The 13,562-nt window shown below is 36.1% G+C and overlaps 1 protein-coding gene across 1 annotated transcript in view; it reads left to right on the top strand.

Moving 5' to 3' along the window:
- The window catches only part of mof (males absent on the first), a 154,020-nt gene extending 143,484 nt beyond the window's left edge, over window positions 1-10,536 (top strand). The window contains exons 8-9 of the mRNA XM_090399455.1: window positions 2,344-2,494; window positions 10,115-10,536. Of these exons, the coding sequence (XP_090255581.1) occupies window positions 2,344-2,494; window positions 10,115-10,331 (368 nt within the window). The 3' untranslated portion in view covers window positions 10,332-10,536. The remainder of the gene's footprint in view (window positions 1-2,343; window positions 2,495-10,114) is intronic.
- The last annotated feature ends 3,026 nt before the right edge of the window (window positions 10,537-13,562 follow it).

Raw genomic sequence — 13,562 nt, 5'->3', positions numbered from 1 at the left:
GAATAAGCAAAGCTGGTACAGTGGTTAGCCAACTGAATAAATTTATATGGAATAAGAGAGAAATTAGCCAAAACACCAAACTAGCAGTATACGGGACAGTGTTCAAACCAGTGTTAGAAATAAAGCATTTGAGATGTATGGAAGTAACTTGACATTATTAGCATTCAAGAATGTTTGAGTAGGGCTAATCTAAAGTGATATGGTCACTTAAACAAAATTGGACAGGAAAAGTAAAGAAAACAAGTGTTTGATGCCAAGATGGCAGGAAAAAGACCTGGTGATAGACCAAGATCTAGGCAAATTGACTCAGTCAGAAGTGCTTTAGAAGACCGAAATGTTAAATATGATAATATTGTTGATAGGAGATTAGTAATAATATAAACTTATTCATCTAGTACTGTCATAATTGCCTGTACCCCTTGAGTGTACATCTCAGGAAATTGATGATGACTGATTAACTGGACTGAGTGTGATGGAATCCATATTGGTGGTCACTAATTAACTAGTGGATAGGATTGTAGGTAGTGAAGTTGATTGTTGATGATTTCTCCATTGTATTCCATAGAACTGAGGTAGTTGAGTGCAATGGGATGATAGTTTGGCTGGCTTTTATCTCCTTTTGTGGGGAGAGGTTAGATATAGTCTTTTTTTTTTCATGCTGAAGGATAGTAGTTGCCAGATTAGTATGAATGATTTTAAAGATGATATGGGATGGATATGAGCTCTGAGCATAAGTTTTAAGCACTATTGGAGGAGAAATATTGCAACCAAGTTGGTATCCAAGCAGTTCAAAATTCTTCTGTGCATGTTTCTTTCAAAACACTAGACAAAACCTGCAGTGAGTAGTTCATGGTAATTGAAATACTTTGCCTTGATCAGTGAAGGAATGAAGAGAAGAATGATACTAGGAGGTGAGCTTTGTTTTTGGGTGATGTTAAAGTGGTATCTCTCTCTCTCTCTCTTTGTGTGTGTGAGAGAGAGAGAGCAGCAAAAGCATGAATGGTCAGAAGTTGCACCCAGTTGCCTTTATGAGTGAGCAGAAGGAATATTTTTATTGCGCTTGGCCCTTTTTAGAGTCAGATTTGGAGTAGCTGATTATTATTATTATCTATTTATTTTATTTTATTTTTTGCAGATGTGTACTTTCATGTAGGCTGAGTGTAATGCTGGAGCTCTGGTTTCAAGCCTTATGGTAAGGGAATTCCCACCCCCCGTGCTTTGGCAAACTTATTGGAAAAACCAAGGGCTGGGCTTTTGTTTGGAATTGGGGATGAAGACCTTCATACTAGTAAGAATTATTTCAGTTGTTATTTCGGGACAAGTGTCTGGAGCAGAAGTTAGCCTAAGAAAAGTCAGAGTAGAAATCACTCAGATCTTCCTGTTTGGTGCTATCGTAGTACCATAGAACACAATGCTGAGAATGATTGAGTGAAGAGTGTTCTGTAGGAAACAAGGCTTAGGTAAGGTTACGGTTTGAGTTAGCAAGAGGAAAGCCAACATTTGCAACATATTTATTAGAAGAACTAGTTAATAAGTGATCATGGGAGGATGTTGGGAAGGAGATTATATAGGTACTTTGCAAGCAGGTGAACAATTCATGAAAGATTGATAATGACAGCAGATATCTTTGCCAGCTTTTAATATTAGCAGAATTGGAGAAAAAAAAACATTCTGGGTTGTGAACATTAAAGTTCCCAAGACGACCTCACTTTAGATATTTGGGCAGTAGATGACCAAGCTTTATTCTATTCTGCTAAAATTAGTTTGGAAAGCATGAATGTTAATGAAGGGGAGGTATATATCTGTTTATGTTCTTTTGTGTGATTTTTTTTGTTTAAATTTTAAGTTTTTTTTAGGTTAGAGTTTTGTTGTTACTTTTTGTGTGATTTTTTTTTTTTTTAACTGGCTGTAATTTTTTCCACTTTGTCTCACTCAAACTTAAAATATCATTCCTCACCATCAGAATAACTGCCAGCTCCATTGAGTTTGACTTGTAAGCATCAAGATGTTTTATGTTTTTATTCTTAATTTCCTTTGCAGTCCAGGTCATGTACCATTTACATCCATTTTGCTTTTTATTTATTTATTAATTTTTTTTTTCAGGTGTACATCACTGCAGTATTTGCTGCACCTGTTACACGTTCACTAAAACCCTGCTGTCTGAACTTTTGGAGTTCCCAATAAGTCTCATCTATCAGCACCCAGCTACTAATTTACATGTTTCCTCATTTCATGAACATCAGATTAGGCTTTGTGATGCTCTAATTTCAAACTAAATAAAGAAACTGTAATTGTCTATGTAGAATAATTATAAGCAAGTAAAGAATCATTCCTTACTTTCAGGTTATGAATTATCAAAACTGGAAAATTCAGTGGGATCACCAGAAAAGCCACTTTCTGACTTGGGCAAATTGAGTTATCGTAGCTATTGGTCTTGGGTTCTTCTAGAAATTCTAAGAGACTTCAGAGGTACATTATCCATTAAGGACCTAAGGTAAAAATAATAATTTTTAAAAAAGAGAAATAAAGTTACTGCTTGTATTATATTGCTTGTGTGTGTGTGTGTGTGTGTGTCTTGCTTGCTTAAATGACAATATCTTCAGTCTCACAAACAATGCGGTATCTGTCCTTCAGTCAGAAAGATTTCAGTTTGAATTCCATTCAGAATGAAAGGAAATCTTTATAAAGGAACTGAAGATAGCCAGTTCTTTTTTTTTTTTTTTTTTTCTAATCATTGTCTCTTCAGCATACTATGTGAAATGTAATTTAGCTTATCTCTGTGTATATATATGTGTATACTCCAGATGATGACCTCAATATGAAAATCGAAATGTCGGGAAATTAAAATAATTATTTATAACACTGTTGTGGAGTCCATAATTTGTGTAAAATGAAAAAAAGAAAATAGTCAGTTGTATCAAGCAGGGGGGGGGGTAATTATTGAAAATGGAAAATATATGCAGATGAAAATAGTGAACTGGCCTCTGATCCATGGCTTAAGTTTGCTGCACCAATAATTCCACAGTCCCAATCCTTGCATAAATGAAGCCAGTACTAGTCCATAAACACAACATTCCGACTGTATTATTGTATTCTCACAGAGTTTTAGGACTGCATTTCTAAGAAGAATAACAGCACTTACTTCTAGAAATATTCAAAAGGTAGATAATCAAGATTGTAGATACAGGCAGTTGGCATAAATTTTAAGGTTTTGAATGTATTAGAAGAAATTTAGTTTAATTATGAGTATTTTGTAAAGGTACACTGAAGCTTAAATTTATATATGCTTCTTAATAAGATCTTTATGTTCTTTCAGAGAATCCTGTGCAATGGGGAAATTCCTTACACTGCAAAAACAATGTTTCAGATTATATGTGTTACCAGGATAAGGTATATGAGCCTGGGAACATTATAGACATTGGGATATAGAAGAGGCTGCTTATTTTTAGGTGGAAAGCTGATTCACAAGGTTGCATCACTCTCATATGGAATTTGCAGATTTTCTTTTTTTTTTAATCTGGAAACTGATATTTCATCCCACAAGATCATAGACTTTGTTACTTTGGCCATAATTCCATTTAATTGGAATTAATTCCATTTAATTCCAATTACATTTACATGCAATTGCATGTAAATGTAATCATTTACATGCAATTGCATGTAAATGATTACATGCAATTGCAGGATTACATGTCTGAAGTTGTCTTAAAAATCTTCTAAGAAATACCTTTGGCATACATTCTGTATACTCTTATGTTAGGAGGACAGTTTGGACTGGTGGTTTACTGATCAGTACTGCATTTTATGATTAAGCTGTATAACTGTTAAAAGTCTCACTATTGCTGTGTTGCATATTTTCTTTTAGAGTGAAATATCAGGAAAGCAAATAATTGTGCTATATATGTTAAATGTCAACTGCTTCATACATTTTGATGAATGATGAATTGAATGACTAAGAATGTTAATGAGCTTTCAGGCAACTGTTGAATTATGCTTATGCAGCTTACTTTATTTTGGGCAGTGGGACAATCTGTTGAGATGCAGATTTCTAAACATAAGGACTACATCTGCTTCAACTTAGTTCCGGTGCCTCTTCAAGGCCACTCATCCCAACTTAAGTTGAAACTCTTCGTTAATCTATTAAAACTATCATAAATCATTATTATAAATTAATTTTGGGGTGCTTAATATCAAAACTGGATGATTGGGGGGGGGGGACCTCCACATAGCCTTTGGTTAATGCAGAGAATCAACCAGGGCTTCTGACCTGATGTCTTCACCTTCTCATGGTGCATCATGTGAGATGTCTACCTGGATACTGAATGAACAAGAATGGGATAGCAATTTGTGATTTAGCCAACCAAATTGGCTTAAACCATAATGCAAAATCATGTTTAACGCTCCAGCCAGCATGAAGTTCTGTCATGGGAAGGGAATGGAACTAGCAGAAGAATAGGATAAGCACTAGATCGACATGGCAGGTGTTACCCAAACAGAAAAGACAAAAACAGGCGAGATCTTTGTGAGCAAAAAATACATAATATTATGTTCAGGCAATGGTGATCAGGGAAAGGAAGAAGTAGCTATTGAATTTAACACTAAATACAAAGATAATTTTCTTGAATGATAGGCAGTATCAAGCAGAATGATGTGGAGAAATGTCAGAATGAGGAATTGGACAATGAGACTTATTTGTGCCTATGGTCCTACAGAATGTTCTACTAAGGAAGAAGTAGAGGAATTTTTTGAGACATTAGAAAAGGCTGCTGACACAACAAAAAAAGTTAGTCCTTGTTAGAGATCTAAACAGCAGAGTAGGAAATGATTACCAGACAGAAATGTTTGGGGAAAATTTAGAAAAAAGAGCAAAGCAAATAATAATGGTAAATACTTGGCTGGATTTCTGTTCAGGATATGGACTAGTTGATACTAACACCATGCTCCAACATAAAAATGCATACAAATTCACATGGAGAAAAGATGCAAGAAATAAGAAAAATCTCATTGATTATGTTATTGCTGATAGTGATGTTTTCCTACTGGTTCAGGACACAAGCATATATGGAGGATTTGAAATTGGAATTGATCACCACTTAGTTTTGAGCAGGATAAAATTGAATTTCATATTGAAAGAAGAGTATGCAAGAAAGTTTTGAAACAAATCTAAGTTGAGCAGCTTTCAGAGGTGAACTGTAAACTAAAATACACACACACATTATTCAATAAAAAATGAAAAAACTTTGAAAACAAGAACCAAACCCCAAAGAAAACATTGATTGATTCAGCCAGAGGTGTGTGTGCGTGCATGCGTGCGCTGAAGTCTGCAAGCATAGAAACATCAGAACTCCATGGTAGACTCTGGAAGTTAAAGAGGCAGTCAAAGAAAAGAAGAAAGTGTATTGAAAGTACTTCACAAGTAAGTCAGCTTGTGCTCTTAAAAAATAATAGAGAAAAATGCAAGAAAGCAAAGCACTAAAACTCATTACACAAAATTTATGTCATGGAAGGACTTTGGTAAGAAATAGAGGAAAGAGCATTGTAAAAGGAATCAGAGATGATGAAGGTGACATGAAAACTGGATATAAAGATATTCTAGATATCTGGAATAATTAATTAAATCTGGAGTTTTTACTTTGAAAGATTGCCATAAGGGACATGATGGTTGTGGAAAACACTCAACAGGAATGCAATTAGGATTACTGTATAGTAATACTTGAAGTAGAAAAAACCCATCAAAAACCTGAAAAGTTGAAAGGCAGCTGGAATAGATGATATTTGACCAAAAATGCTCAAATATGAAACTATAAAACTTTTACAGTTACTAATTCAAAAGGCCTGGTCTGAGGGTCGAATTCCAAATGATTGGAGTGATGCTCTCATAGCTAGCCCATAAATACTGTTACTACTTGAACAGTGCATAAACCTTTAATCTATCTTTAAATCATTTCCAGCTTTCAGCACTTACAAACTACATGTATGATATGCATATATTAGCACTCAGTGTTTGAAATGTCCTCCTTTTGCCTTCACTCATGCACAACATCCAATGGAAACACTGCCACTGCTTGCTCCGAAATCCACTTTCAGGCTAGCAGTGCTGGGGTGTCATTTCTTGCAGGCCTCTCTCTCAAGCTCCAACTACAATTTGAAGTCCAATGGATCCAGATTGGGACTCCCAGACAGCCAATCAGATAGTAATATGTGGTTGGGCACATTAGCTTCCAACCACTGTTGCGTGGTCCTTGCCTTCTGTACAGGGGCTGAGTCCTGTTGTAAAGGCCACTGCTTACCGTGAAACAAGGGTGTTGTTGAAGGGCAGTACCACAACTGCCAGCACAGTGTCTTGGTACACTTTGGCAGAGGTTGTGACCCCTTTCTTGCAGAAATGTAACTTGGATGCCCCCCCCCCCCCACACACACACACCCACACACCCAACCATCACTGACACAGGTTGATGAACTTTCTGAATCTTCGGTACTATGCTGTGCAACCATCTGGGCCACATACCTGATTGTTTTGGCAATGAAATGACCCTTCAATGGTGAAAATCTTTTCATCTGTGAAGAGGATATCTCTGTGTCTGTTGTTCGTGTACCGTCGGAGAAGTGCCTTTGATTTTATCATCCTTTGCCACATAAGTTGTGTTAAGAAGTGTCCAGTAGAACAACAATAGCTTTTCACCCTGAGGTCATCAGTTAATACAGCAACATCATTCTCTGTGAAACATTCATCTATCATGGCATCACTTTCTGCATTCTCACAGGATTACAGCAGAGGCATGCCCTCACAAGCTGTTGTGTCTTAACGCAGCATGGATAACCTGTTTGGCAGTCAGATCATATCTTATCATTATAACGGTTAATAGTCTAATGCACAAACATCCTACTGATCCCAAATGTTTTTTTGCATATTGAAAATAACAGGTGGCTGCATCCCAGCCTTGTGAAGTGCTATTACAGCTACACAGTTCTCATAATTTCTCTACTAATAAACACATGAATTTGGCTGTGCACAGCATCACTAATGGAAATGAACTGGGCTTGCACAGTTCAGTGAGCAGCACTGGAATGTATGGAAGTTGTCTATAAAAAGAGAAATAAAACTGAATCTGAGAATTACAGAGGAATTTTCCTGCTGAGTGTTTCTGGTAAAATTTGTTCAAGTTAACTTGAGAAATAGATAAGAAAAATTGTGGAAGGGAAGCTTGAAGAGGAAGAAGAACAAGCTAGATTCAGGCCAAATAGAAGTTTTCAGGGTTAGATTTCCACTTTAAGACAGATAGTTGCAATATCATGAGAATATTACAAGGATCTGTATTAAATTTCATCTGAAAAAGGCATATGACAAAGTGCCAAGAAAAGTGCTGTTCAAAACTCTACAGTTATATAGTGTAAATGGGACATTATATCAAGCAGTACTTAGTCTGTATTTTAGTTGTAAATCAGCAGTTAGAATTGAAGGAGGTACAAGATGATGATGTTAAATCAGGTGTGCAACAAGGTTGCAGATTATCTCCACTGTTATTCATCATCTGTATGAATCACATTATAAAGGAAAGTGGTATTAGATCTGATATTGGACACGGACATTTCCCCTCTCTCCCCCCATGGGCAAGGTGCATCATGCCATGTAATGAATCATGTCTTTGTACCTGATATAAATTGGAGGAATATGATGCTCCCAATCAGTGAAACTATGTCTAGGTGAAGCGGCTGCAAGAAGGGAACTGATGGAGTTTGAAAGAAACATTGTGATAGGATGCCATGTTGCAGACTTCTGTTCAGTAAACTGTTGACAAATTGAACCATCCCAGGTCAACAGTTAGTGATACCATGCTGAGATGACATCGCTAATATTTCGCTACCATACTAACCACAAAATAAAAAAAAAAAAAGAGTTGATGAATTCAAAAGTTGAATGCAACTGTTGAATTCATCCATATGATAAAGACAAACAAGTATCTATAACAAACCAGAAAAAAAAAATTATACAAAATTTTAGAAACAACCCACTGCTCTACTTCTTCACTGATTCCCCACAAATGAAAAACAAAGTGATTTAAGAATGACAAAAATCTCATTCTTTGTATGGGACAATTTCCAAGTAAACTGCAAAGAAATGTGCCAGGTCTCCCTACTACCACCATCATTGAGTACAGGTTATTTATCTTCTCTCTATCTATGTACAGTGTATATATTTCCATGGGGATCAGTGTAAGCTGCATCTTTAAACCTACAAGTTTGTATTATGTGTATATGTTGAACGAATATATTTACATGGATGTGCATTTGGGTATAGTGTACCTTTCCACTGTTTTCCAGATATTGGTTACACTCCAAGAATCCTTTATTTTTTTACATTATTATTATTATTATTAAAAAAGTTATTCCTGGGACCTCCTGTGATGATTCTTTTGATTCCATGGAAGTCTGATGATGATGATAATTAAATTTTAATGAGATTTCTCTGTTAACAACATCCTTCTGCCAAGGCTCAGGTAAATAACTTTTTAATCATGGAATTTCAAATTAAACCTTAGATTTTGGCAGACCACTGTGAAATAAAATAAACAAACTTGTCTCTCTTAACTAGAATTACTTTACTACAAGAAGAAATTATAATTCAGAAATCTCTGTACTAGAAATGCTTGGCTATAGTAACTTAGCCAGTAATGCTTGACAAAAAGATGATGCTACAAAAAATAAATTAATCTTAATACACTACAACAATCTTTTCCTTTTTCCGACTGGATAGTTATACAACAAAATCTGTACATTACCATTTCTTGGGGGTAGGGTCTCCAGGTCCGTCGGAACTGTCCTTTGTTTGAATTACCTTTCGAATCTGCCATAAGCCTGCATCCACGTGGTGAGTCCTTATGGTCCTCAGTTTCCCTCATCTATTCTCGATCTGTTTCGGGCCATTCTCAATTCTAGCTGCCGGTTAATAATGTACGTATGCGATAGTATTCCATCGGTACTCTCAGCGAAGGAGCGAAGACAGATATGCCAACATCTCACACTTTCGTACCGGCATAAATTCTGACATCGAAGGGAAAGGCACACCCTCCGATATCGAACTATCGCCACGAAACACCATCAGGAACCACCGGTCCACGAGAGAAGTCAAATCATCATCCAGAAACATGGGCAAAAAAAGCCCCGAGAAAGGGGTGCAAACTCCTTTCATTCTCCATTCACTTCTCCCCTTTTAGCACCACGATAGCACCCTCTTACTTTTTTTTTTCTGTGATCTTTTCCCCGCCCGCTACTTTCATCGACCACGGCAACTTCGGCACATCACGAGATCATAGCAGCGTCTTCCGGGAACCGAATGTGCATAGCTTTCCTAGATTTCCAATGCCTCGCGCCCACCCATGACCTTTGGATAGCGCCCTCTTACTTTTTTTTTTCTGTGATCTTTTCCCCACCAGCTACTTTCATCGACCATGGCAACTTTGGCACATCACGAGATCACAGCAGCGTCTTCCAGGAACCGAATGTGCATAGCTTTCCTAGATTGCCAATGCCTCGGGCCCGCCCATGACCTTTGGACTATTGTTTACATCTGATTTACCCATTCATTGTATACATGGTGATTTCATATAATACTCATTTATACAAGAAGTTCTTTACATGGTATTACAATTCTACTAAAAGGAGGTATTTCCATTTACAGTTAGTAATTTAGTTCTTTTGCTCCAGTACAAGTTTTTTTATCTCAGCTGATTTTTCTGACTTGTTAAATCCTGAATGAATTTTTTCTTTAATAAAGTTCTTTATTCAGGATGTAACACTGTTCCATCTGTAAATGTAATTAGAAACTGACAACATTTCTTTTGTCATTATTAAACTTAGGTTCGTTTTTAGCTCCAGAAATCATTTGGAGCATAAAAATTCATTCGTTTATTAAAGATAAAACGTTAAATTAGACAAAAAAGTATGTGGTTCACAGTTTGTCTTGACCAGTAAATGCTAAGTAACACAAAATGGAGAAACACTGCATTAGGATTTCACTGTATTGAAAGTTATTTTTGTGTGCATGCGAGATAGAGAAGCAAGCTTTTTCCTCCTCTCCCGCCTCTAATAATAGTTTTCATTTATTTACTTGCAGTCAGATGACCAGCATTACACAAAATGATATTATCACTACTCTTCAAAGTCTCAATATGGTCAAGTATTGGAAAGGCCAACATGTCATATGCGTGACACCTAAATTGGTGGAAGAGCATCTTCGTAGTTCTCAGTACAAAAAACCACGGCTAACAGTTGACACTTCCTGTCTTAGGTGGAATCCTCCTAAAAAGCAGCTGAAAGTTGGGAAGAAATAAATTAACTGGTGTATTCAGAACTTTTTTTTACCGGTATTCAAGAAATGGATAGCTATTCCATCTTGAAACATTGTTTCAGCATGATGCATTTATAATACCGAAATTGTATGGACTCGTGTCCATAATGTGAAAACTTGCAGATGGAATATGTTTGTAAAATGTATTTTGTAATATTTTTATTCTTAAAGAATAAAGAATGAATGAAAAAAAAATGCTATTTCAGAAAAATTCTGTTTTAAATTATACATAATTTTCTTTCTTTTATTTAAATTTTTTAAGGTACTCCCTTCTTAACAAACAAATATACAAGATCATAATCATCATAATTGTATCACTTTTTTAACATTCCTTGCTAAAAATCCACTTGTTCTTGCAATAAATTTATTATTGTATATGTGAAATATTGGTAGGTATAGACAAAATGAAGTGTAGTTCTGCTTCTCTTTTATGCTACATATGTATAGCTTCTCTCAAACATTGAAATTATGTAATAATATTTTTTCTACTTATATGTAGCTTTTCTGAAAGCAAAAAAAAATTTTATTACTACGAGGATAGTCTGAAAAGTTCTTGGCCTAACAATGAAAAAACAAATTTATAATTTCAAAATTATTTTTATTTTTTCACATAATCTCCTTTAAGACTAATACATTTATTCCAGTGATGCTCAAGCGCCATTATCCTGTCCATGTAGTGGTTCTTCAGTAAGATCTGCAAAATACCCCCTCTACAGCTGCAATCACCTCTTGATTCAAAGAAAAACACTGACCAGCAAGAAAGAGTTTTAGTTTTGGGAAGAGATAGAAGTCAGAGGGAACCAAATCTGGGGAATAGGGTTCATGTTCCAACAATTCATAGTGCATATCCCTTATTTTTCCCATTGCCAAAACACCTTTGTGGGCAGATGCATTGTCTTGATGAAAGATGATTTTTTCTTCTGCAAACTGGATCTTTTCTCACGAATTTTTTCGTCTAGTCTGCTTAAAGATCGGAATAATATTCCCCTTTACCATCCCAAAACACCAATGCCATGATCTTATCTTCTTTGGTGCTGAACAGCCAGCTTCTGTCCACTTTTTGGATTCTGGTGTGTGTTGGTGAATCCAAGTCTCATCCATAGTAATAAATTGATGCACAAAATCAGTTTTATTCTTGTTAAAACGCTCCAAGCACTGTTCAGAGATTTTCATGCGAGTGTGTTTTTGATCAGCGCAGCACCCATCTTGTGCAAAGCTTTTTCATTTGCAATTCTTCATGCAAAATATATTCTACATGTTCTTTTGAAATGGCTTTAGTCTCAGCAATTTCACGCACTTTGCCTCGCCGATCAATGATTTCTGGTGCTGTTACACTTTTTGGACGTCCTTCATATGGATCATCTTCAAGGCTGGTACGGCCGTATTTAAACTCAGCAGCCCATTTCTTAATTGTCAAGTTGAGCAGCTCTCAGATGTGAACTGTAGACTAAAATACACAAATATTATTCAAGAAAACGTGAAAGAGTTCGAGAACAGGAACCAAACCTTGTAGATTCAGTGGCAAGTCCTGAAGAAAACACTCATTGATTCAGCCAGAGAGACATGTGGTGAGGTTGTCTGCAAGGATATAAAAATCAGAAGTTCATGGTGGACACAGGAAGTTAAAGAGGCAGTGAAGGAAAAGAAGAAAGCATATCAAAAGCTCCTGACAAATAAGTCAGCTTGTGCTCTTAGAGAATACAGAGATAAATCTAAGAAAGCTAAACACTGTGTAAAACTGGATAAACCAAAGTCATGGGAGAACTTTGGCAAGATCATAGAAAATAAATATCAGGAAGGTGGCAAGATATTCTGGAGGTTGTTGAAGAAGCTCAGAAATGGAGGAAAGAGTGCTGTAAAAGGAGTTAGAGATGATAAAGGAGACATGAAAATGGAAGAAAAGGATATCCTTGAAGTATGGAGTAATTACTTTGATAAACTGCTAAATGAAAGAAGCAGTGATGACAGCACACTGGTAAAAAACACTGAACAGACATGCAGGCAGGAATACATATCCATACTTGAAGTTGAAAAAGCCATCAAAGGCTTTTAAAATGTGGAAAGGCAGCAGGAATGGATGATATTCGACCAGAAATGCTGACGTATGGTGGTATAAAAGTCTTACAGTGGCTGCACTGCATAGTTCAGAAAGCCTGGACAGAGGGATGAATTCCCGATGATTGGAGTAGAGCTCTCATAGTACCCATATATAAAAAGGGAAATAAAAGTGAATGTGAGAATTACAGAGGTATTTCCCTACTGAGTGTTCCTGGTAAGATTTATGCAAGTATACTTGAGAAACAGTTGAGAAGAATTGTGGAAGAAAAGCTTGGTGAAGAACAAGCTGGATTCAGGCCAAATAGAGGCTGTCAGGATCAGATCTACACTTTACGACAAATAGTTAAGAAAGCATGGGAATATAACAAAGATCTATATTTAAGTTTTGTCGATCTGGAAAAGGCATATGAAAATGCCAAGGGAGAAGCTATTCAACATGCTACAGTTATATGTAATGGTGTCAATGGGGCATTATATCAAGCAATGTTTAGTCTTTATTTGAGTTGTAAGTCAGCAGCTAGAATTGAAAGAGGTATAGGAAGATGGTTTAATGTTAAATCTGGTGTGAGACAAGGATGTACATTATCCCCTCTGTTATTCATTATCTATATGGATCACATTATGAAGGAAAGTGGTATTAAACATGATATCAAAATTGGAGATGTTAATGTCAGCTCTTTGCTTTATGCGGATGATGTTATACTTCTAAATAAAGCTGCTACAAGTCTGCAAGATTCTCTGACTAAATTCAATTGCTGTTGTAATAGATATGGTATGATGGTCAGCAATAAAAAGACAAAGACAATGAAAATAGGCAGAATCATTGAAAATGTCAACTGTGTTGTGAATGGAGAACCTGTGGAACAAGTAAAATATTTCAGCTACTTAGACATGATTTTTACTGAAGATGGTAAATTAAATATAGAAATAGACAACAGAATCAGCAAAGCTGGTATGGTGGGAAGTCAATTGAATAAATTCATATGGAATAAGAGAGAAATTAGTGGGAACACTAAATTAGCTGTATACAAGACAGTGTTCAAACCAGTTTTAACTTATGGATCTGAAAGCTGGGTCAGAAGTAAAACACTTGACCAAAGACTAGAGACCTCAGATATGAGAGTCCTGAGAACAGATGGCATCAATGGCAATATCA

The sequence above is a fragment of the Typopeltis vanoorti genome, chromosome 1 (assembly GCF_054136105.1).
Source record: "Typopeltis vanoorti isolate ZY-2024b chromosome 1, IOZ_Tvanoo_1.0, whole genome shotgun sequence".
Lineage (NCBI taxonomy): Eukaryota > Metazoa > Arthropoda > Arachnida > Uropygi > Thelyphonidae > Typopeltis > Typopeltis vanoorti.
This window is presented reverse-complemented; position numbering and strand designations above follow the sequence as displayed.